The sequence below is a fragment of the Trichosurus vulpecula genome, chromosome 1 (genome assembly GCF_011100635.1).
Source record: "Trichosurus vulpecula isolate mTriVul1 chromosome 1, mTriVul1.pri, whole genome shotgun sequence".
Lineage (NCBI taxonomy): Eukaryota > Metazoa > Chordata > Mammalia > Diprotodontia > Phalangeridae > Trichosurus > Trichosurus vulpecula.
In genome coordinates this window covers 66,005,705-66,031,210 of record NC_050573.1, presented here as the reverse complement: position 1 = coordinate 66,031,210, position 25,506 = coordinate 66,005,705, and the positions used below count along the sequence as shown (strand labels likewise).

The 25,506-nt window shown below is 39.1% G+C and overlaps 2 protein-coding genes across 2 annotated transcripts in view; one reads left to right on the top strand and one right to left on the bottom strand.

The window, feature by feature from the left end:
* The window catches only part of LOC118847936 (olfactory receptor 7A10-like), a 60,627-nt gene extending 38,965 nt beyond the window's left edge, over positions 1-21,662 (bottom strand). Inside the window, exon 1 of the mRNA XM_036756644.1 lies at positions 21,174-21,662. Within this exon, the coding sequence (XP_036612539.1) occupies positions 21,174-21,662 (489 nt within the window). The remainder of the gene's footprint in view (positions 1-21,173) is intronic.
* Positions 776-1,711, top strand: LOC118847956 (olfactory receptor 7C1-like). The gene has a single exon (XM_036756662.1). The coding sequence runs from the start codon at positions 776-778 to the stop codon at positions 1,709-1,711; it is 936 nt and encodes a 311-aa protein (XP_036612557.1).
* Positions 21,663-25,506: the final 3,844 nt, after the last annotated feature.

Below are 25,506 nucleotides of genomic sequence, written 5' to 3'. Positions count from 1 at the left end.
GAGGAGGACAGATTCAATTTGTGCTAGGGTACAGAAGCAATAGCAATGTCTCGATGTCTCGATGAGACAAAATGAGACTAGTAATAAGAGCTGTCCCCAAGTGAAATGGGCTGCCTGGAGAGATAGCGGGTACCTGGCCTCAGAGGTCTTCAGGCAGAAAATGGACTCCATCTTTTTGGATAGGTTATAGTAAAGTCAGCATTTAATATATGCCAGACATTCGGAATAAAAATACAAGCAGAAATAAAGATATTCTCTGCTGTCAAGGAACTTATATTGCAATAGTGGAAGACAATACATAACAGGGGCTGAAAAGCATTGGGAATGGTGGTGAAGGTACCCAGCTTAGAAGTGTGGTAAAGAAATACCTATGGAAATAATTCAGCAGGGAATCTGGAGGGGAATGAAGACATGATTGGCCTGGGTCTCCTCTTTAAAATGGAGGTTCTGGGAGGAGCCAGCCAATCAGAGGGAGAGGCAACAGGACAAGTGAGGGGACTTCCAATATGGGAAATAATCCAGGGATGAATTGAATTTCTAGGATGAAGAGGTTCCTATGGCATGCTACAGAAAGTCCTGTGGAGATGAGTCAGCAGCACAGACCCTACAAGTCATTGGGCCCAGAAAGCCATGACCTCAGGGGCCAAGGCCACTGGAGTGCTTTTGGTTTATGGGTTGGGTTGGTTGGCCACTAAAGGCTCTTCTGCTTCAAATTCTGTGACTCTGCAATAGTATTTTAATTTCGTTATCTATTCCTGACAGTTAAATCAGTTAAATGGGACCAGAAAATAAAACAAGCATCTCAGAATTCTTCTTCAAATTTCCCATAACGCAAGAGCAGCAGCTGTTTATCTTTGGGCTATTCCTAGGCATGTATCTGGTCTCTGTGGTTGGGAACTTTCTCATTATGTTGGCCATTGGAGCTGATTCTCACCTCCACACTCCCATGTACTTCTTCCTCTCCAACCTATCTTTTGTGGATCTATGTTTAGTATCCACCACAGTTCCCAAGTTGCTTGTGAATATCCTGACTAACAGTGAGGCCATCCCCTATGCTGGCTGCCTCACCCAGATGTATTTCTTCTCAGTCTTTGCTTGCATGGACAATTTCCTCCTCACTGTGATGGCCTATGATCGCTTTGTGGCCATTTGTCACCCTCTGCGCTATGCAACCGTTATGAGCCCACAACTCTGTGGTCTGCTAGTTCTATTGTCTTGGACTATCAGTCTTCTAGACTGCCTCATTCAGAGTCTAATGGCAATGCAGCTCTCCTTCTGTAAAGACCACAATCTCCCATTCTTCTTCTGTGATCTTCCTCAAGTTCTGAAGCTATCTTGTACTAAGGCCCTTATCAATAACATCTTGGTTTATTTTACAACTGGCCTGCTGGGCATTCTCCCCCTCACAGGGATCCTTTTCTCTTATACTAAGATTTGTTCTTCCATACTGAGAGTCCCATCACCTGGAGGAAAGTATAAAGCCTTTTCTACCTGTGGGTCTCACCTGTGTGTTGTTACATTATTTTATGGTACAGTTTTGGGGGTATACCTGAGCTCCTCAGCTACCTACTCCTCCTGGAAGAGCACAGTTGCCTCAGTGATGTATGCTGTGATCACCCCCATGCTGAATCCCTTCATCTATAGTCTGAGGAACAAAGACATAAAGGTTGCCTTGAAGAGACTCATGAGCAGACCAACCTTCTCTCAATGAGAGGGCATAACCCTGAGCCTTGGAATGTGGTAACTGGAACCCAAATCCTGGCTGTCAAAAATCTTGGCTTCCAAACACGAGGCACAAGATTCTCCAGGGTCATATCTTTCCAGCCTTCTCTTCTGTCTTTGATTGTAGGTTACATGAACTGCTTCATGACTTCTATTTTTGGATCTTCTGTGATACTGACTTCCAGTTTGACAAATCCAGCCCCATCAGACAATCTGCTAACTAAAAGATGCTTCAGAAATGAGATCAGAAGATCTGTGCTCTACTCCTGAATTCACTGAATCCCTAAGGCAAATTGCTTGAGTTTCATGAGCCACTCTTTATTTTTTAAAAATGGACATTTTAATACCTCTAACCTCTCCTGCCCCCATCACAATGTTCTTTTTCTGTGCACTGCATGATATGGTATATATGAAAATGTTTTGTAAACTTTAATATAAGAAATTTAACAAACATAATAATAGCAAACATTTATATAGAGTTTTTACAAGTATTATCCCATTTTTATTTGCAGAACAACCCTGAGGGTAGGGACTTTTTTATGCTCATTTTACAGATGAGAAAATTGAGGCAGACAGGAGTTAACACACTCACCCAGGATACTAGCAAGTGTCTGAAGTTGCATTTGAAATTGTGTCTTCCTGACTCTTGGTCTAACTCTGACATTCTATCTACTGTGCCACCTAGTGTCTATGATGTACAAAGTGCTATATTCAGTCTTAGTGACTCAAAGACAAAAACTACAACAACAAAGATCTATTCTATTCAGTGATTCCCCTTTTATATAGATAGATAATTCAAGGAATAAGAGAGCACAAACTAGTGGGATGAGAGAAGGCTTCTTTTAGGAATTAAGCCTTGAAAGAACCAAGGCTTCACACTAAACCTGGAGTCAGGAAAAGCTGAATTCAAATCTGGCCTTAGACATTTGCTAGCTGTGAGATCCTGGGAAAGTTGCTTAGCTTCTGTCTGCCTCAGTTTTCTCACCTGTAAAATGGAGATAATAAATAGCAGGAGGACACTGGAGCAAAGGTGGTGGAGAAGTAGTTCAGGGAGTCAGGGGTGGAGGGTGGGGGATGAATATATGTGTGTGCAATATAAATATAAGGAGAATAAATACATATAGATATAAAACAGTTAAATACAAGGTAGGTTGAGGGGGCACTATCTGGAAAGGCTTTATGTAGAAAGTTGTCCTTGAGAGGCATCTTAAAGGGATTCTATGAGTCAGATATGAGAACAGAGTACAGCTGATGGAGAGGGTCAGCTAATGCAACATCATAAAGAAGGGAGATGCCCTATCTTATAGTACAGAAGGGGGCGTAAATGTCTCATAAATCTGAAAAGATAGTACAGCAGCAAGGCTCTGAAAAGCTTTAAAATATAACCAGAGGAATTTATATTTGAGGCACTGGGGAACCACTGGAGTTGATTGAGTAGGTGAGTAATATGGACATACCCGTACTTTAGGAATATCACATTGGATACAAGAAACGGAGGCAAGAGGGCGAGAAGAGGAAAAGAACCCAAAGACTTCTCTTTGTAACTGCTAAGAAAGGGAAGAAATGGGTTGCCCAACAATGAAGTCTGAGTGCAAGAATGCATGTTCTTCATTATCAGGGCTCCCAGTTAAATCATCCGTAATGTATGGATCTAGAAACAGATCACAGAAGGAAAAAAGTGAAAGTGTACATGGAATATACCAATGAGGCACATTTAAGTTCCAAGCAATGATGAAATAGCTTTAATTAGAATCATATCAAAGCTCATTTTCTCCCACTTTAATATGCCCCAAATCCATCTTTAATGGTTTCCTCTAATTTTTGCTTGAAAGCAAGATTCAGTTTCTTCCCACAGACCTATGCTTAGGCTATTGTACTAATTCATAAATATCTGTGTAACTCTTGGCAAATCATCTTCTGCTAAAATGTATCCCCTCATAGGTTGTTCAGGCATGATGAGGTAAAGCAAGTATTACTTTATATTCTAAATCCAAGACATTTTGTATCAAATTCAAAGAACTGCTGAGTTCACAGCTCCAAGGTGTCTGGACTTCTTGAAATCTTTGTTTCACTGAAGTGGTTAACCTTCCCTCCGACCTTCTTGAACACTGAGAGTCTCAGTGTTGGGAGTCTGATAATTTCTTCCCCTAAGGTCTTCTGCACTAAGTAGTTTGCTAAAGAAATTATGAGCAAACTAATTCTTAAAACAGAGGTAAGTATATATTTAAGAAGTAAATTCTTCTACACATTTATAATTAAGTCTGTCTGACTAATTGAAATCAACTAATAATTAACTGGTAAGTGTAGTGAGAAGCACATCTATGGAGGCTCATGAGTTATAACAAGCATATGCATAACCAACTTAATCCTGGAGGGAATTGAGATAATTGAGGGGGGCTCCTCCTAAGAAAAGACATAGCATCAACAGCTCCGATCTAAGAAGATATACAGGAGAGCTATCTAGGAGCACATATGAAGTGGGCCTGACCTAACCAACAATGAAGTTAGACTTCCAGATATAGATACTTGGCTGAACAGGCCACTTTCATAGACTCGGAATTTCAGAAGATATACAATGCTGCTTGTCAAACTCTAGTGGCTTTGAGTTACTTCAAGGATCAAATATAAACTTCTCCCCTTCAGAAACACTACTATCTAGCCAACCTGAACTTCTCACTGCCTTTTGAAGAGGACAATCCATTCCGCACCTTCATTCTTTTGGACTGGCTCTCTCCCATGCCCCAAATGCACTCCCATTGCCGATTGGAATCTTGAGCTTTCTTCGGGGCTTAGTTCAAATATTATGGTCTACAGTGATGTTAAATTCAAACAGAAACTCACACCTGTGGCTACATATTGACTTAGAAAACCACAAATAAAATTATCTATGTTGTATTTGTGTTTTTATTTTGTCAAATATTTCTCAATTACACTTTTATTCTTGTTGGTGCTTACTGGGGAGTTTTTCTGGGGGTATGAGGGCCAAGATTTTGACACATCTGTTATGCATGATCCTCAAGCTGCTAGTGTCTTTTCAAAATCACCTGCAATCAGATTGCCCATAGGCATCTCAAACTCAATATACCCAAAACAGAACTCATTATCTTTCCTCCTAAATCCTCTCCTCTTTTCAACTTTCCTATTATATTTAAGGACACTGAGATCCTCCCAGTCACCCAGGGTCACAACTTCAGTATCATCCTCAACTTCTCATTCATACTTACCATATAGTCCAGTCTAATGCCAAATCTTGTCATTTTTATACCTGTATAGAATATCTGGTATACAGCCCCTTCTTTCTACTCACAAGCCACCATCCTAGTACAGGCCTGCATTATCTTCCATCTGAGCTTTTGCAATGGCTCCTAATTATTTTCCTTCTCTCAAACCCCTTCCCACTCCAACCCATCCTTTGCTCAACTGCCAGAGTGATTTTCCTGATGCATAGGTCTGACCATGTCATCTCCTTCCCCTGTTGAAGGAGCTCCAGTTGCTTCAAAATCAAATATGAAAGCTTAAAGTTATTAACAACCTGCCCTCATCCTATCTTTCTAGTCTTCTTATGCTTTGCTACTACCATGTCCTCTATGATCCAGCTCCACTGGCTTCCTTGCTTTTCTTTCCACATGATCAGTCCATCTCCTGTCTCTGTGTCTTTGCACTGGTTGCCTCTATGCCTGGAACAATCTCCTTCCTCATCTCTATTTCCTGGATTCCCTGGCTTCCTTCAAGACTCACCTCAAATCTCATCTTCTGCAGGAGGGATTTTTTTGGTGCTCTCCCCCACCTTGCTATGCCATCCCTCTGAGACGACCTTCTATTTATACTGTATCTTTCTTGCATTACCTAATTCTTTGTATTTTGTTTCATCATTAGTGATGATGAACTCCTTGAGAGCAAGATCTCTGATTTTGCCTTTATTCATATCTGTTGCAAGTCCCCAGCCTCGCAACAAACTCGGGGATCCCCCCAAGACCCAGGCCTTTGCCTAGCAAAGGGCCTGATCTCGCGGACAATGTATGGGGTGGGAGCCGAAAGGTGGTGAATGACTCCGATTTTTATTTCAGCAAGCAGCATTTTTATATCTTTAGTGACGTAGGTACATTCTTTGGTTATGTGGGTGAAAGAACAGGTAAAATCAAGACACCTGGATACTAGGACTGCCCCGACTCCACCTACTCTCCTCCCCTTCTCTTCCCGAGCTAACCCGAAGCTCCCTGCAGTCACGCAGTCCAGGCAAAGAACTGGAAGTTCCATGTGCTCTGGCAAGCCCAGACAGAGAGCCGGAAGTTCTATGTGCTCAAGCAAGTCCGGGCAAAGACCTGGCAACAAAGGCGAGACCCCTCCTCCTGGCTCCACCCATATCTCAGAGCCCTGAGTTTATCTCAGCAGGCCCTGGGCGTGGAGGTCCGAGGAGGGCAGGGCTCAGCTCTGGTCCGCCCGTAACACATATCCTTAACATTTAGCACTGTGACTGGCATATAGTAAGCACTCAATAATATTTGTTAACTCTTTATGTATTTTGTATATACCTATATATGTACACATATCTCCTCTATGTAATAAGCTCCTTAAAGGCAGGGTCTGTTTCATTTTTGTCTCTGTAACTCTAGTGCCTGGCACAATTATTGGCATAATAGATATTTAATAAATCCTTGTTGACTGATTTATTCTATGGATAAGGAAATCTGAGCATCAGGGAGATTGTAACTTGCCCAGGTTACATGGCAAGAAATGGTCTGAGGCAGGATTTGATTTCAACACTTATTGAGTCCTCTGTTTAAGTCTCAAAGTATTGGTATCAATACTGGCTATATCAATACTGGACTGACTGTGACATAAACTAAGGGTTTTCAACCAGCTACTGGCATCTTATGTTCCTTTGGCTTAGACAAAACATTCCCCTCAACCCATTTCTAAAATACTGCCCTGAGTGAGTCTTCTATAATTCCAGTCTGTGAATAGATAAATAAACACCATTTATTAAGCTCTTACTATGTGCAAAGCACTGGGAATAATACCAGGAATAAAAATAGAAAACACGACAGTCTCTGCACTCACAGAGTTCACATTCTAGTAAGGGAAACAACACAGGCAAGTTTCAGCTTCATGACAGATGAAAAAAAAACTCCTGGTCCTTAGGTTACAGCAGCAAAGAAGATAGGAATACTTCTTTAATGTCATTTCATTTGATAAGATCACATTTGTTTCTGATGTTGAGCCATTTGACAATACCAAGGATTTAGATGGGAAGAACTTTTTTTCTAGGTGTGGAGGAAGTTGGGCCTGCAGCATGTTTAGAAGTAGTTGCTAGGTTCCACCTCCACATCATCCCTGATTGATGGCTGAAAGGGCCATGCTGGAATCAGGGGAGGGATATTATTCCCAGTGCTATCGGCCTCAGGGTCCTAGAATATCTTCATTGTGATTTGGGGGAAGGTGGTGGTGGTGCTCCTTATATTTGTATTCCCAGGTGGTGGTGCTGGTTGTATGGCTTACCTGGGCACTTGCTGCCCTCTCTCTCTCTCTCTCTCTCTCTCTCTCTCTCTCTCTCTCTCTCTCTCTCTTTTTGGATGCCTTATTGTTTCAAGTGGCCTGGATTGCCTATCCTCTCAGTGACAGTTGTTCAACAGCTGATAAAGATGGTTGGCCCCTCCTCCACAAGGGTTACTCCCCTGGAAGATGGCTTTAGGGACTGAGATGGAAGGTGAGGCAATAATCTTGGAGGCAGTGCAATTGTTGGGGCTCTTAGACTTCCCTGATAATTGATGCAGTTGGTCAATAGTTGGTTTAGGTGGTGTTGAGGATTGTGGGCTCTCTGTTGCTCAGGAATTGTTTCTTCAATGACAGTGATGGGGGTAAAGTCGGAAGCAGAGCTGATGGTATTGGAGGCACAATTATTCCTAGGCCTGTTGGCTTCAGAGTCTTAGGAATTCTACAACTAGGTCTGAAAGGGGGTGGTGATCAAGATGCTGGCAGTGGTTTGACTCACCTGGCACATGACATTTCTTGTCTCTCCCAAAGTGCACCTTGGTGATTCAGCTTGGAGGTTTGACTACCTTGAGCATGGCAGTTGGTCAGCATAGACTCAACAGTGGACTAGTTTTTCTGCTGCCTCCTGGGATGAAGAAGAAATTTATTTTCTTGCCTATTCGGGAATTCTCCCTTTTGGGTGTCACCTTGTTTGCCTTATGCATGTTGAATTCACTCTTCTTCTGGAAGTCTCAGGAAGATCAAACTTCTGGAAAGAATCTCTCTCACCCAAACTGCTGCTCTTTGTTCTACCTGGCATTAAGATAAATCAGTAGGTCACAGGAGAATTAGGTCTATTCAGCCATTGACTAGACAATTTATAGTATTACATAGGAAATTAGAGGAATGGTTATATAACAATGATAATGTTTATCCATCTAATGTATACTTTGCATGTAATCGCATGTGCATATTGACACACATGCCAATCACTGTATGTTTAGGGTATCTTTCTGTTTGTCAAGTCAAAAAACATTTGGTAAGCACCTACTATGTGCTAGACACTGACCTAAGCACTGAGGATACAAAGAAATTTAAAAAAAAATCTGATCTTAAGTAGCACACAGGGGGGGCGGAGCCAAGATGGCCGCGTGAAGGCAGCATCTTACCAGAGCTCTCTCACAAGGTCTGTCAGATTCCCATAAAAAAGTGAATTTGAGCAGATTTGAGAGAGTCAGAAACCGCGAGCAGTCTGCGTGGGGCAAATTTCCGAGCCGGGAGAGTCTGAAAGGCTGGAGGCACGAACCTGCAGGCTCGGAGAGTGCTTGGTGCGGAGCTGCTCCAGACCAAGGCGGAAGCGGCTGGCCAGGAAATCCACGTGGGAGACGGGCTAGGAGAAAGCTGGGCACCCGAAACCGGCGGAGATCCCCAGGCCTCCCAACACAGGACAGCAGTCTGTGGGAGCGACGAGAGGCAGCGCAACGCCACCGGCCGTGAAAACACCCACTCCTGACGCTTGCAAAACCCAGGAACTCGGCTTCTTGAACTTCCGGAAGACTCAATGGACAGGTAAAAGGCTCTAATCCCTCCCCCCCTCACCCAGAGAATTCCTCGGGAAAAAAAAAGAGAACTGAAACAGAGGAGAAAGTAGTGGGGCCTCACAGGACAAATACTAGAAGCTCATTAATCCCAGAGGGGCAGAGTCGGCAGGGGTCAACGCCAGGAGCCCAGACGTCACCTTGCTCCCCCAGGGGAAGTGCCAGACATCAGCTCAAACAACAAACAGCTGAGACCATTGCTGAAAAGCAAGTGCTGGAGAGCACCCACAGGGAGTGAGATGCCAGGGAGCCAGACCCCTCTCCCACACCTCAGGAAACTGAAGGTTATAATTCTAGACTCTCAACCCCCAGAATAAGAAAGCTGGGACAGAAAACCCTGAGATCCACAGATAGAAATTCATTGTAAAGCCAGCAAAAGGCAAACCAACATGAAGAAGAACACAAAAAAAAAACGAGGACAATAGATTCTTTTTATGGAGACAGGCAGGATCAAAATATCAACATAGAAGAAGATAGCAATGACATGGTAGATACATCAGATACCTCAAAAGTTAATATGAACTGGTCTCCAGCCCAAAAAGCACTGCTGGAAGAGCTAAAGGAGGATTTTAAAAACCAAATTAGGGAGCTAAAAGAAAATATGGAAAAAATGGAAAAAAAAATTCACTGATGAAATCAAGTCCCTAAAGAATAAGATTGGCGAAAAGGATACGAAGATTGAGAATCTAGAGAGAGAAAAGGACACCCTGAGAGGCAAAATCAACCAATTGGAAATGGAGACTCAAAAGCAAAATGTAAACACTAACTCATTCAAAATTAGACTTGAGCAAGTGGAAGCTAATGAATCTAGGAGGCATCAAGAAGTAATAAAACAAAACGTAAAGAATGAAAAAATAGAAAAAAATGTGAAATATCTGATTGGCAAAACAACTGACCTGGAAAATAGATCCAGGAGAGACAATTTGAGAGTTATTGGTCTACCGGAAATCTACGATGAAAAAAAGAGCCTTGACAGTATCTTCGAAGAAATTATCAAAGACAACTGCCCAGAGGTCCTAGAACCAGAGGGCAAAATAGTCATTGAAAGAATTCACTGATCACCCCCTGAAAGAGATCCCAAACTGAAAACACCAAGAAATATTATAGCCAAATTTCAGAGCTATAAACTCAAGGAGAAAATACTGCAAGCAGCCAAAAAGAAGCAATTCAAATATCGTGGAACTACAGTCAGGATCACACAGGATCTCGCAGCTTCCACATTAAAAGACAGGAGAAATTGGAATATGATATTCCAAAGGGCAAAGGAGCTGGGACTACAACCAAGGATCAACTGCCCAGCAAAACTAAGCATAATTTTCCAGTCAAGGCGATGGACATTCAATGAAATAAGGGAATTCCAGACCTTCCTGATGAAAAGGCCAGAACTCAATGGAAAATTTGATCTCCAAATACAAAACTCAAGAGAGACATAAAAAGGTAACCAGGGGGAAAAACCCCACAAACCTTATTAACCAATAAGGGCAGGTTGTTTACATCTTTATGTGGGATTATATCATCTTATGTATGTTTTTTATGTATATATATATATATATATATATATGTTTTTTATTGTATATACATATACAAGTCATTCTTGTGAATGGTACAACTATTATGACAAATGAAAGGGATATACATAGGTTGTGAATGCCTGTATAAATTAACTGATGTAAAGATATAAAATATAAATTAGAGATATAAAGGGAGGGCTATGAGGGAAGTGGTAAGAAGGTAGTAGAAAAGGGTAAATTACACCAAAGGAAGTGGCATAAAAACATATTATAGTAGAGGGAAAGAAGGGAGGGAGAAGAGCAGTATTTGAGCTTTACTGTCATCTGTCTGATCTAGCTCAAGAAGGGAATAACATACTCTGATAAGTTTAGAAATCTAACTTGTCCTACGGGAAGTGGGAGGGAAAGGGGGGAAAAAGGGAGGGGGGAGGGCAGAAGGAAGAGGAGAAGTAGCAAGTGGGTAACGGTAAGATAAGGGAGGGGAATAAAGAGGGAGGGTTAACTGAGGAAAGCGGCGGTCAAAAGCAAAACTTTGTTGGGGAGGAGAAGGGGAAAGGGAGAAATAAAAGCATAAACAGGGGGAATTAGGATGGAGAAAAAGACACAGATAGAAATCATAACCCTGAACGTGCAGGGGATGAACATTCTCACAAAACAGAAGCAGATAGCAGAATGGATTAAAAACCATAATCCTACGATATGCTGTTTACAAGAAACGCATCTGAAACAGGGGGATACACATAGGGTTAACGTAAAAGGCTGGAGTAAAATATATTGTGCCTCAGCTAAAGTAAAAAAAGCAGGTGTAGCAATCCTAATCTCAGACAAAGCAAAAGTAAAGATAGATCTAATTAAAAGAGATAAGGAAGGACATTATATCCTGCTAAAAGGCACCATAAACAATGAAGCAATATCATTGCTTAACATATATGCACCAAGTGGTAAGGCATACAAATTCTTAGAGGAGAGGTTAAGGGAGTTACAGGAAGAAATAGACAGCAAAACTATAATATTGGGAGACCTCAACCTCCCCCTTTCTGAACTTGATAAATCTAACCTCAAAATAAATAAGAAAAAAGTTAAGGAGGTAAACAGAATTTTAGAAAAGGCACATATGATAGACCTCTGGAGAAAACTGAATGGGGATAAAAAAGAATATACTTTCTTCTCAAAAGTACATGGCACATACTCAAAAATTGACCATGTACTAGGGCATTAAGTAGCACACAGTTTAATTGGGGAGACAACATTCGAATAACTGCACACAAACAATGCATATAGGATAAAATGGAGATAATCATAGAGGGAAGTCCTCAGCACTAAGGAAGCCTGGGAAAAGCTTTTTGCAGAGGTGGGCCATAGGATGAGATTCAAAGGAATCCGGGGCATGCAGAAAGCATAGATGAGAAGGAAAAGAATTCCAGGTATGGGGGAAGGGCAGCCAATGAAAATGCTCAGAGTGGGGAGATGGAGGATCTTGTGCGAAAAACATCAAGGAGGTCAGTGACCATGGATTGCAGTGGATGTTTGAAAGGAATAAGATGTAAGACAACTAGAAAGATAGGAACAGGCTGTGTTATGAAGGACTTTAAAAGCCAAAGAGGATTTTAGACTTGATCCAGGAGAGAATATTGAACTATTAGAGTTTCTTAAAGGATTAAGACCTGTGCTTTATTTATTTTTTATTTTTTCACCAATTGAAAGTACTTACTTTTTCCCAATTACATGTAAAGACAATTTTTGACGTTCAGTTTTATCAAATGAATTTTATATGTTCTCTCCCTCCCTAACCTCCAGTAATTTTGTGTAGGTTATATATGTGCAATCATGTAAAGCCTATTTCCATATTAATCATGTTGTGAAAGAAGAAACAGGTTAAAAAATTACAGTTTGCAAAAGGAGAAAACACATAGAAAAAAAATAATGTGAAAATAGTATTCTTTAATATGCATCCCAACTCCATCAGTTCTTTCTCTGGGTATGTATAGCATTTTTCATCATGAGTCTTTTGGAATTAAGATCTATGCTTTATGAAGAATATTTTGACATCTGAAGGAGGATTAAATGAGTGGGGAGAGACTCAAGGCAGGAAGGCCTACCAGAAGGCATGAGGTTGTGACTGTCAGAGGACAGAAAGGAACATAGAGGAGAAATGTTAGCAAAGTAGAAATGACAGGACTTGGCAGCTGATTGTAAAAGGGGGAAGGATGGTGAGAAAGAAGAGGAGTCAAGTATGAAACTTAGGTTTCGAGCCTGGGTGACAAGGAGGATGGTAGAGCACTTTACAGTAAAAGGGAAGTTTGGAGGAGGGATAGCTTTGAAGGGGGAAAAGAGTTTTTATATTCTTGTTCACATTTATCTGTTTCTGTATTATTATCATGCACACATAGTGCTTACATAAGCCTGTTGATTAAGTGTATTTTTATTACTTAACCATTTGCATATTCATATCTGACTTTTCATATTTTATTATTCTGTAGGCCTACTAATAGTATTATTTTTTGGCTTTTGATTTGCTATTATATATATATACACATATATATATATATTTGCTAGTATTTTTTAGATATGCACTTACTGCTTTGATGAATACAGGCAATATATTATCCTACATGTAATTTGGTAGTGTAGTCACTGACTTTATCTTTTAAGTAATATTTTATACATGCTATGTCTATTGCATACATTGTTTTTTTTATATTTGCTGTGAATGGCACCTGATTGCCTCAAATACTGGACTAATCATCCTTGTTCTGTAAGTGCTGATTTTTCTTTTGATTATGTGAAGTATAATTGCAATAGATGAAAGTTGATTTTGCAAGGGATTGCAGAATTTCTGATCCTTGGGAGGGATATCCCCAGAGTGCTTACCTACTTGGAGGGACTGAAATCTTGTCCCCTCTTCTCCCTAAGGGAAACCAGCAAGAATTATCTCACATGAGGCAATGATGTTAGAAAATGTAGAAACAAACTGAGGGGTGCATTGCAATAGAAAGATTATGGCTGTGATGTTGTGAGGAGGAAGAGATTCCACCTGTCCTGTGCCACAGCCTGCATATCTGGGCCCTGATTAAAATGCTCATCAAGAAACTGAATCCAAACAACAGATACTGTTTGATTGGAACTAAAGAATGCTAGACAGAGATTCTGAAGGCAGCTGTACCCATTATATAACTGAGAACAGAGCTGATAATCAATCCCTATTCTAGTCTTGCTTCTATTCTGCTTCTGCCATTCTCTCAGCTGAGAGATTGATATTTTTCCTAGTCTTTGTATCTCTTAAAAGTTTGTTTGCTTTCTAAAGAAAATGGTTTCTTTAAGTTCACTTTGTGCATGGGGTTGATGAAAACTAACTGAGATATTAGGGTTGAGACATAGGAGGAGAGCGCAAGAGAGAGAGACCTTCTAAATCTCCAGGAAGTTTCCTGGATGAAGGCTTGGAACAAATCAAGGATATTTTTATTGAAAGTTTATTATTAAGCTCTCCCAAAGCAGAGAAACCCAAGTAAGTGTGCACCTAGTGAGTCAATGAGCATTTGTTAAGTGTCTACTATGTACCAGGCACTGTGCTAAGTACTGAGGATACAAATACAAAAGTGAAAAAGAAAGGCAGACCCTGGTCTCAAGGACCACACATTCTCATGAAGTAAGATATGCTGAAGCCAAGTAGAGCTAAGCCATAGTCTTCTGGTACGAAGAAGGTTTGGTCATCAGTAAAAGCTTTCACTCTTTTTTGCTGTTCTGATACAGTTGGCCTTGAACAAATCTCTGTTTCTATTCTCTCTGAGCAGATTTAAAAGAGTATTACTTTCTCATAGGGTTGCAGTGGATGTTTGAAAGGAATAAGATGTAAGATGACTGGAAAGATAGGAACAGGCTGTGTTATGAAAGACTTTAAAAGCCAGAGAGGATTTTAGACTTGATCCAGGAGATAGTGTGGAATGACTACAGTTTATTAAAGCATTAAGACTTGTGCTTTATTTATTCCTGTGGGGAACTCCTATGGAGACACATGAAGGGAGGAATTGAGAGAGAGTGGTTCTGCCCCCAAGAAGTAGAGAGAGAGAGAGAGAGAGAAAGAGAGAGAGAGAGAGAGAGAGAGAGAGAGAGAGAGAGAGAGAGAGAGAGAGAGAGAGAGAGAGACAGAGAGAGAGAGAGAGAGGGAGAGAGAGAGAGAACCTAATAATTCCCACTCCCAGTAACTGTTAAATTTGGATTCTTGTGAAATTCTGGAGATTTCTGCCACTATTCTTCCCACATTTAGATGGTCTTTATCGTATCTAAGTTGGTGAACATGAATAGGTAATTTTCTCCCTCCGTCTTCCTTTTCACTATAAAGCCATTTGATTGGATTTGTAAATTTTCAGGAAAACATATTTCTTATGATTTCAAAAAATTCAATTGAACCAACATTTATTAAGGCCCAACTATGTGCAAGCACTTCTCTAGGTTTTGTGGATACAAACACAAACAAACAAAATAAAATAAAACAATTTCTCTCCTTAAGAGCTCACATTATACTAGGGAGAAAAAAAATATACAAATACAGATAAATACAAACAGACACATACCTGGTAAACATATGCATATGTGTAACATATACATATATATATTATATATGCACATGTAAATACACAGATTGATAGGTGCCTTCTATGAATGGTTAAGACCTCTTTATTCCCATATTTTCTGCTTTATCCAGAAATTAAAATTCTATTCTCAGATACCATCTTCTTAACCTCCTGCTTCCCTCTGATATCTGCATTTCTCTTCCAAAAGTCATGCTTACTATCAGCAGCTGCAATTAAAACATAACTTTTGGTCTTAACATTGTTGGTTTCTTATCCAAGACTTTCTAATTTTTAGCAACTGTTTACTGATTCCTTCAAGCAACTAGATTTGTGCCAAAGTGAATCTCCAGTACTATGTAGAAATTGATGGTTTTGATAGATCTTGGGAAGTTCACTCTCGTGTCCTGGATCTATTCCTTAAGGAGATAGAAGATTTCAACATTGTTGTTATGACAAAGAGAAACCTTGGTACCCCTAACAGGTAATTACTAAGCATACTTATTTATCCTTCCTTCTCCTGACTCTTTCTGAATGACACCTAACAGTGCCTGTAGATCCGTATCTTGTGGGAGAAACAGTTTCTTCCTCTTCCAGGAATCTAGCTTTCTTTTCTGTAGGTAGAGACTCATATCAAATTAATGATCTCCAAATGTTTGTTTATTATTTCTTTACTTTTGGTATTTGCCCCCACCATTCAACATACTGACCTAAATCAGGATTTTGCCTAGCTCTTTTTATAAAAAAAAAATTACTTTTATTTTTAATTTGCAGAACAAAACAAGGATTTCAATAACACCGTGCAATAAAAAAGATGATTGCATTGAAACTGCAAATCTACCATGTAAAACTTACTATTTCCTCCAGATATACCACAAAGTTATCATGCGAATTTCTTTTTTCCTTTTCTTTTCTTCCTTCTCCACCCCCACTCTAGAGACGACTGCCATTAGAGACAAATAGGTTTATAAATGTAAAATTATTCTATACCTACTTCAATTTATCAGTTCTTTCTCTGGATGCAGACAGTGTTTCTTCATATGTCCTTTATCTTTAATTTGTGTATTTATAATAGTCAAAATGATTTAGTCACTCAGTCATTCTTAAAATAGTATTGCTGTTACTGTATAGTGTTCTCTTGGTTCTGTTCATTTTTCTCTTTATCATTTTGTTCAAGTCTTTCCATGTTTTTCTAAGGTGATTGAGTTCATCATTTCTTATAGTACTGTAATATTCCATCACAATCATACACCACAACTTGTTCAGCCATTCCCCAATCGATAGGGATCCCTGCAATGTCTGGTTCTTAATTACAACAAAGAGAACTGCTATAAGTATCCTATTCACATTCAAAGTTATAATTACTATTTGTTAATTTCCCTCCATCTTATTTTTGCTCACTATTTTCTTTCTCAGCCTCTCTTTTTACCCTATCCCTGTTACCTTATCTTCTCCCCCCACCCTCCTACCCCAGCTTCACCCACCCCTCCAAGAGTCTCTCATCCCTTCCCCCACCCTCCCAAATTCCAATCCACGCACCCATCACCTTGTCCCCCAGTTTTCTCACCTCTCACCTCACCCTTCTAGATGTATGTGTTGTTTCTCTTTGACCCAGATGAGAGTAAGGTTCCAACATTACCAGCCCTCCGCCCCCACCAGCTTCCTCTATATTAGCTCTTCCTTTCATGCCCCATTTTTATAATGTAATAACTCCCTTCTACCTTTTCCTACCCAATTTTGTTTTTTAAAATCACAACAACTCAGCCTCAACCTTTTCTTTCAAACTACCTTAGTAATGATGTCAATTTGAATACTGATAATATTTTCATATATTTCATAAGTAAACAGTTTGATCTTAACAAGTGCCTTATAATTAGTCTTTAATGTTTTCCTTATATTTCTACTGGATCTTTTATATTGAATTCTCCATTTAGTTCTGGTCTTTTTGTTACAAATACCTGAAAATTTTCAGTTTGTCAAATGACCATTTTAAAAATTCAGGATTATATGAAACTTTGCTGGGTAAGTTACTCTTGGCTGCAACTCCAGCTCTTTTGCTCTTTGAAATATAATGTTCTAGGTACAGCTAGATGGCCCAGTGAGTAGAACACTGGGCCTGGAGTCGGGAAGACTTGAGTTCAAATCTGGCCTCAGACACTTAACACACTTAACTAGCTGTGTGACCTTGGGCAAGTCACTTAACCCCAATTGCCCTGCCTTCCCCTTTCCAAAAAGAAAAAAAAAGAAATATAATGTTCTAAGACCTACAGTCTTTTAGAGTATAAACTGCTAGGTCTTGTGAAATCCTGGCTGTATTTCCACAGTATTTAAGTTGCTTTTTTCTTGTTGCTTGTAATATTTTCTCTTTTACCTGGGAATTTTAAAACTTGGCTCTTCCAGTTTCCCCCCCTGGTTCTTTCAGTTTTTCTTTAGAGAATTGAAGCTTGCCTTCTCATTTTTATTTATTTCTTAAAAATATTTTTGTTAATTTCATTAAATATTTCCCAATTACATATAAAATTTTTTCAACATTCATTTAAAAAAATTTGAGTTTCAAATTCTTTCCTTCACTCCTGCCCACCCCCTCTTTGAGAAGGCAAGCAATATAACATTGATTATTCATGTGAAGGCATGCAAAACATATTTCCATATTAGCCATGGTCCTTCGGGGTTGTCTTAGACAACTGTCTTGATGTGAGTAGTTAAGTGTTTCACAGTTGATCATCCTTAGAGTATTGCTGTTACTGTGTATGATGTTCTGATTCTGCTCATTTTACTTTGCATGAGCTCATATGTCTTCCCATGTTTTTCTAAAACCATCCTGCTCATCATTTCTCACAAAACAGTAGTTTTCTCTCATATTAGTGTTTAAGGTTGATGTTACAAATGGATGATTCCTACTTTTTGATGTGGACAAATGTATCAAGCTAATAAGTGACTGACACAAATAAAAATCGAAAAGGATTGAAAAAGTCCACAACTTGTTCAGCCATTTCCCATTTGATGAATATCCCCTCAATTTCCAATTCTTTGCGACCACAAAAGAGTTGCTATAAATATTTTTATACAAATTGTCCTTTTTACTTTTACTTTGATCTCTTTGGGGTACAGACCTAGCAGTGCTATTGCTGGGCTAAAGGATATGCACAGTTCTATAGCCCTTTGTTGCCCCCCTCATTTTTAGGGGAACACTTTGTTATCTATAAAACCCAAAGGAGTCTAGATTTGAGTCACCTTTCCTTTTCTACTATGAATCAGATCAGCTTACAGTTTGAGTATAGATAGAAATTACTTGTTTTTGTCAGAAAGACAAACACTGTGTACTACTCAGGTCTCTGCATAATTCTTTGTCTTCTCCATACTTCCTAGAAGGAAGATCCTCAGTCCTTTGTAATTAATGCTAACAGTTCTTGGAGTCTGCTTTTACAGAGGACATAACAGTCTGAGATGTCCAACAATGGTGATCTGGACTACCTTATGAGGTAGTGAGTTCCTTAGCTGTATTAGGAGGGCAGAGTTTATAATCTCAAAGAGGATCATAAACATGTCTGAAACGTTCGGAACCGCCGGATATAAGAAACTCTCAAAGTAGAAGGCAGAAGAATCAAAACATTTATTTAGGCTCCACAGTAACCAACCCATGAACCAGCAACCCCATTTTGATATATTGATCAAAAGCTTCCAGGCCCAATAAGTACGCCTTGAAAGAGTAACCAGGAGGCTACAGAGAAGCATGATTGCGTAAAGCAAAATCATGTTTCCCCCTCTATGGTAATAAGATTACCCACTGGCCTGAAGTCTTTGTTCAGCTTTCTCCCGTAGGTCAGCTCTGCTACTGGCAGCTCCTGCTTCAGCTGTGGCTGTGTCTGTAACTGCCGTAACTGCCGTAACTGCCTCTGTAACTGCCTCTGGCTCCAACTGTCGCTGTAACTGTCGCTGTAATGGCCTGAAGTCTTTGTTCAGCTTTCTCCCGTAGGTTAGCTCTGCTACTGGCAGCTCCTGCTTCAGCTGTGGCTGTAACTGACGTAACTGTCGTAACTGCCTCTGTAACTGTCGTTGTAACTGTCGCTGGCTCCAACCGGAAAAGGAAGAGAGAGGATCTTCAAGCTGTCCTCTCCCCTCTTATAGAGTTTTTTGACATCATCAAGCACCGCCTGAACGACCAGGGCCGATTGGTTCTTGAGTTGGCCCCTCCCCCTAGCATAGCCGTTAACACCTCCCCTCAGCCAGCCCCATGACTCATCACACAGGAAGTTGTCTGGTCCTGCCCCGGAAGAGCAAGCCCCAGCATCCAGGGAAGCTCAACGAAGTAAGCTGAGTCATTCAAAGAAAACAAAGGCCATTCTGGCTACATTAGCACAAAGGACAAGTAGGATTTAAAGCTAGAAGAAAGCTTGTGGATCCTTTAATCCAACTGTCTGGTTTTACAGAGGAGGAAAATGAAGCTGAGAGGTTAAGCAACTTGTCCACAGTCACTAAACTAGAAAATAGTGGAGTTCAGATTTAAACTACAATCTTACTCAAAGTCTTATATGCTTACTACAACTACACAGTTAGAAATTTACATATTGTAAGGAGGCCTCTTTCATCTGTAGGAGGCTGACATAGAGGACCCCTAACATAATATTACAGAGCTAAGATTCTATGACTTCATGACTCTAAGGTGAAAGAGAAAGGTCCAAGGATAATGATAATAACATTATTATTAATGTTAATAATAATAGATGATATTCATATAGCACTTTAAGTTTTCCAAAGCATTTTACAAATATTTCATTTGACTCTTATGAAAACCCTTATTAGGTAGATGCTGTTATTATTTCTGTAGTAATATATGATATAATGTATTTTGAGTACCTTGCAACACTTAAGGTACCATATAAATGTTAGCTATTGTGATTATTATTATCATTTTTTATAGGTGAAGAAACTGAGGCTGTGAGTATAAAGTGACTTGCTCCAGGTCCCACAGCTTGTAAGGGTCTAAAATAGAGTTTGAACCCATGTCTTTCTGATGCTAGTCCAGTACTCAGTCCACCAGGCAATGCTGCCTGCTACCAAATTCTTATGCCTCATGTGCTCACAAAAATAGTTCCAATGTCTAATCATCAGAGACAATTGCACTGGATTCTTGAAGGTTTTGCTAACAAAACACAAGCTCTGGTAGAATTTGAACCACACTGGTGAGGCTTTGAGAATACACTCAGGGATAGACTATTGACAATTTAGTTAAAGACAAAAAGATTGGCAACCAGTTAATGATTTTTTTGGCCAAAGCAATACATGAAGACCATATACTAAGGCATAGGAAAATGGGCATTTGAATTGATGGAAGAATCATGCATAGCAACAAAATCCCAACTCTCTTTTCTCTGTTTCCTTTTTTCTTGATGAAGTTTGATAGGATTTTACAACTTTTGTGTGCTTTTTCACACATCATTTCATTTGATTCATAGACCAGAATTTGTCTTGTGGCACGATGGCTCCTATAATGGCTATTACACAAATGAAAACGCTGAAGCTCAGAGAAAATAAATGATTTACCTGAAGTACACAAACCAAGGTCCCCTAGCACTAAATTTAGTGCTTCTTTTTTGTTTTTTTTTGTTTTAATCTAGTGCTTCTTTAGAGAGAATGGGTGTTATGACAAAGTAGGTTGCAAAAACTTACAATACGATAAGAAAATCTAGAAATAGACACCATGAAGAACTATTTGAGTGATAGTAAAGAGGTCATATAGACAGTTAAGGAGGATCCTGGATAGCCATGGGCTTCACATTTTGAATCCAAGATTTCTGACTGCCAGACTTTTGTACCCAGATACCAATGCCACATTCCAGAGCCAAGCTCTATCACTGAGAAGAGGCTCTTCTGCTAGTGAACCTCCTCAGGGCTTCCTTCATGTCCTTGTTCCTCAGACTATAGATGAAGGGGTTCAGCATGGGGGTAACTACGGAGTACAACACTGAGGCAAATAAGCTCTTCCAGGAGGAGTGGGTGGCTGAGGAACTCAGATATACTCCAAGTCCACTGCCATAGAATAATGAAACAACAGACAGGTGAGACCCACAAGTAGAAAAGGCTTTATATTTCCCCCCAGGTGATGGCACTTTCAATATTGAAGAACATATCTGAGTATAAGAGAAAAGGATCCCTGTGAAGGGTAAAACACCTAGCAGAGCAGTTGCAAAATACAATATGATGGTATTGATGAGAGTATCAGAACAAGAGAGTTTCATAACCTCACCGAGATCACAGAAAAAGTGGGAAATTTCATGTTCTCTACAGAAGGACAGCCGCATCACCATTAGAATTTGGAGAATGGAGTTTAGAAGGCTAATAGTCCATGCCATTAGAACCAGGAGGCCACAAATCCATGGACTCATTATGGTGGCATAGTGCAGAGGGTGACAGATGGCTACAAAGCGGTCATAGGCCATCACAGTGAGGAGTAAATTGTCTGAACAAGTAAAAGTCATGAAGAAGTACGTCTGAGCAAAGCACCCAGCATAGGAGATGGCCTTATTCTGTGTTAGGAGGTTCACCAGCATCTTGGGGACCAAGGTAGTAACTAGACATATATCCACCAGCGACAGATTGGAGAGAAAGAAGTACATGGGAGTGTGGAGGTAGGAGTCAGAGCTAATGGCCAGTATGATGAGAAGGTTCCCAACCACGGTGATCATGTACATGCCCAAGAAGAGCCCAAAGAGGGGAAGGTGTTGCTGTGGTTTCTCAGAAAGTCCCAGGAGGAGGAATTCTGACACACATGTCTGGTTTGCTGGTCCCATACATCTGATATGCCTGCAAGAAAAAAGATATGGAAAGTTAACAAAATGGAAATTGTCACCTCTCATCTTGTGATAGAGAGAACACTAGATTTGGACTCAGAAGACTCAAGTTTAAATCCAAGATCTACCACCTTTGTTATTTTACACAAGTCGCTTCCACTTTATGGACCTCCGTTTTCTCATATGTAAAATGAAGTTGGACTAGATGATCTCTAAGACACTTTTCAACTCTCACAGACTCAGAAACTCCACAAACCATACTTAGAACTTAAGTAATTTATAAATGAAATTTAAAAGCTTTCCTCAAGAGTAATATTCCTTTAAGGTAAAAGTATATTGAGTTAAACATTAAAAAATATAAACTACAAAATGAGGGAAGAAAATGGAGCAGGACATTTATCCCTATTAAGAAAGGGAGGCGATCAACAATTAGAATTAATTGGAACCAAATAGATATTCTTTCCCATATGAAAGAAAAAAAACTCTTTAAAATAAAAAATATAATTAAAAAGAAAAAACCGGTGGATTGGGAAATGTATTGATGGAAGTTGTGGCAGATAATAACTTGATATCCAAAATATATAAGGAATTAATATTATTTTTAAAAATCACAGTGGTAATCATCTCTCAATAAAATATATTAATTTTCAAAAATGAATACAAATTATTTACAATTAAATATTATTTTATATTGAGATCTGCATTCTCTCTCTCTCACCTACCCTGCCCAATTGAGAAAGCAAGAAAAGCAAAATGCCTGTTACAAACATATATAGTCAAACAAAACAAATTCCTCAAATTCCTAATAATTGTTTGAAAATGCTCAATTTCACCAATACTCAGAAAGATACAAATTAACATAAGTTTGAGGTACTACTTCAAACTCATGGAACAGGTAGAAAATGACCAAAATTCAACACCAATAAGTTGAAGAGGAATAGGTATACTCATTCTTTGCAGATGTAATTGCAAAGTCCTAAAACATTTTTTACAATAATCTGGCATTATATAATATTGATCTAATAATTATATTTTTGGGAATAGACCCTGAGAGTATTAAAAATTATTGATTCAAAGATTTTCATAGCTTCATTAAGTATAAACGTGTGAATGAAAACACTGAAACAATCTTGTAATAGGACAATAGTTAAATTCTGATAAATTATTGTTATGGAATACTAAAATGCAATTATGAAACAATACAAAGAACGACAGCAAGACCTTTATCAAATAATGCAAAGTAAAAAAAAATAGAGCTATACAGATGAAGAACACTTGTTATGACCATATAAGAAGCAAAGTAAATGTCAGTGAATGGAATCCTGACGAGGAATTAGAGGAAGTGATGTGAGTTACTATAGGGGCAGCTAGGTTTGCACAGTAAGTAGAGCATTGGCCCCAGAGTCAGGAGGACCTGAGTTCAAATCTGGCCTCAGATACTTGACACATTTACTAGCTGTGTGACCTTTGGCAAGTCACTTAACCCCAATTGCCCTGCCTTCTCCCCTCCAAAAAAAGAGTTACTATAATATTTTATACATTGGAAATTATTCGTTTAAATGTAGATAGCTGCTAAATGAGTTTAAGTGATTCTATTGATATTCAGTGGTCTTTTAAATAAAATATTTTATATATATATATATTTTTTTTTTCAAAAATTAAATGTGTAACTGGAACAAAACATGCTCAGCCAGAAAGGGATCTCAATTATGGGGGTGGAGGTGGTGACAGTGATATGTCGGGAGAGTGAGAGATGAGAGGTTTGTTCTGCAGAAAGGATAGTTTCAGAACTGAGGGATAACAAGAGAGCAAAAAAAAATCTGAGTTAATATGTTTCCTTGACCCAAAGGAAAACAAAGGCAGAGAGACCAGAGAGAGGCGGTGAGTTTAGGATTCTGAAGTCAGCATCAGTATAGCATCATTGTAGGATCCAGAGAGATTAATCAAAGTTAACATGGTCTAAAGTGATGCCTACACTCAAGAAACAAGGTATCTAAAAGCTTGAGCTTTTTTTGAAATATAACATTCAATACATTTACTCTACTGAAATTTTTTAAAAGATAGAAATATAACTAGCAAAGGTTATGGAAAGTAGAAAGGGAGAGAGGGGAGATAGATATAAATCAAAGAATGATAGCCTCTCAGATCTAGGTCATTTATCCAAATGTCCATACGATGCGATAATATCCTCCAATAACATGCCTGATAAGTGTGTAATCATCCTTTCTTTTATCTCCTACAGCAATAAAGAACTGCTTACCTATTAAGGGTGGTCTTTCATAAGTCATAGATTTTTAGATTTTGAAGGAATTTCAAAGATCAACTACTTGACCCTATCACTGTGAGAGAAGGAAAGATGCAAGGGAAGAAAAATACTGAGAAAACAAGGCAGCAAAAAAATAGACAAGGTGACAAAGGGTAGAAAAAGAAAATAAGGTGGATAAATGTAAGATGTGGGCATCAAAATATGGCTAAATGTCTTACCCAAATTAATTCAAACCATAAACAGTTACTTATACAATGCAGTATTGGTTCATAATTAATATATGAATGTCTTTATTACAGGATGTTATCTTGTAGAGAGCCAATGAAAGACTGTATGTCTATTATACAATGATCAGTTAGTTAAATTCAAAGCAGAGCATCACTGGGTTGGCCACTGGGTGAGAATCTTTGTGGCCACAGAAGTTCTTCACAAGTGTCCACCAATCCCAGAAGGGTTATCATCTATGTCCATAGAAGACAAACCTTTATTGATAAAAATCCTGGACCTAGGAATTGAAGTTCACAAGAAACTTATATGCTTGCAGTTTGGAACAATAGAGAAGTTTGGTGGTGTTTATGGCTTGAGTTCAAAGAACAAAAAGTAGCCCAGTGGGAATCAATGAGTAAGAAAAAAAGTAAGGAAATGGAAAATATCAGATGTGGGAGAGAATATTATCTTTGAGAAGCTGATGTCAAAGGTAGGACTAAGGGTACAGTTAATGTATCTCTTTCTAGATATCAAATTCAGGTTTCCGTGGAGTCAGGGACACTGATATTGGCCTCATAGCTGGATAAACTTGCTAGTTCAGATTATAAGATGATCAGGTCATGTATTTAGATTTGGAAGGTATCTTAAAATCATCTAGCCCACCATTATCTACAGTTGAGGAAATTGATTCCAGAAGTGACACAGCCAAAGTGACATAGATGACTGTGCTTGGCACCGAATGCTAAATGTTTTTTTTTTGTTTGATGAGGGGCAGACATGGAAAACTATCAAACATCTTCCACAGATTAATCTCTCTTTAAGGAACCTAAAAAGTGATTTTCTGCAGTTGAATTCTGTCCTATTCTCTATAGTGAAGAGCAGAGTAAGCATTAGATTCATTCCAGGACTTAAGGCAGGGCTACCTGAATGCCACACGCAGTATGGCCAACCTTCCATATTTGAATATGGAAGTCATTGGCTTGAGGAGGGGATGTGGATTCAAGAAAAGAACAATTCACTAAATGAAACAAAATTCTACTTTTGAAAGGGTCTTAAAGCATAGGTAGATTATCAGAGCATGGAAAGCCTTAGAACATAAAATGCCAAAATGGATGCATCCTTAGAATATAGATTGTCCAACCTGCCTTACTCCAACAACATGATTTTACAAGTAGTGACACTGAGATCAGGTGAGGAAAAAAAGTGACTTGTCCAAAGTCCCTGACAAAAAGTCAGTGACAAAGCTAAGACTAAAATCCAGGTCTTCTAATTCAGTCTGTTGCACCACACTGTAACCATGACGTCTAATGGCAACATTCATAAGAAAAGTGATTTTTACTTCTCTTATATAGGATCCCTGAGAATTCCTGC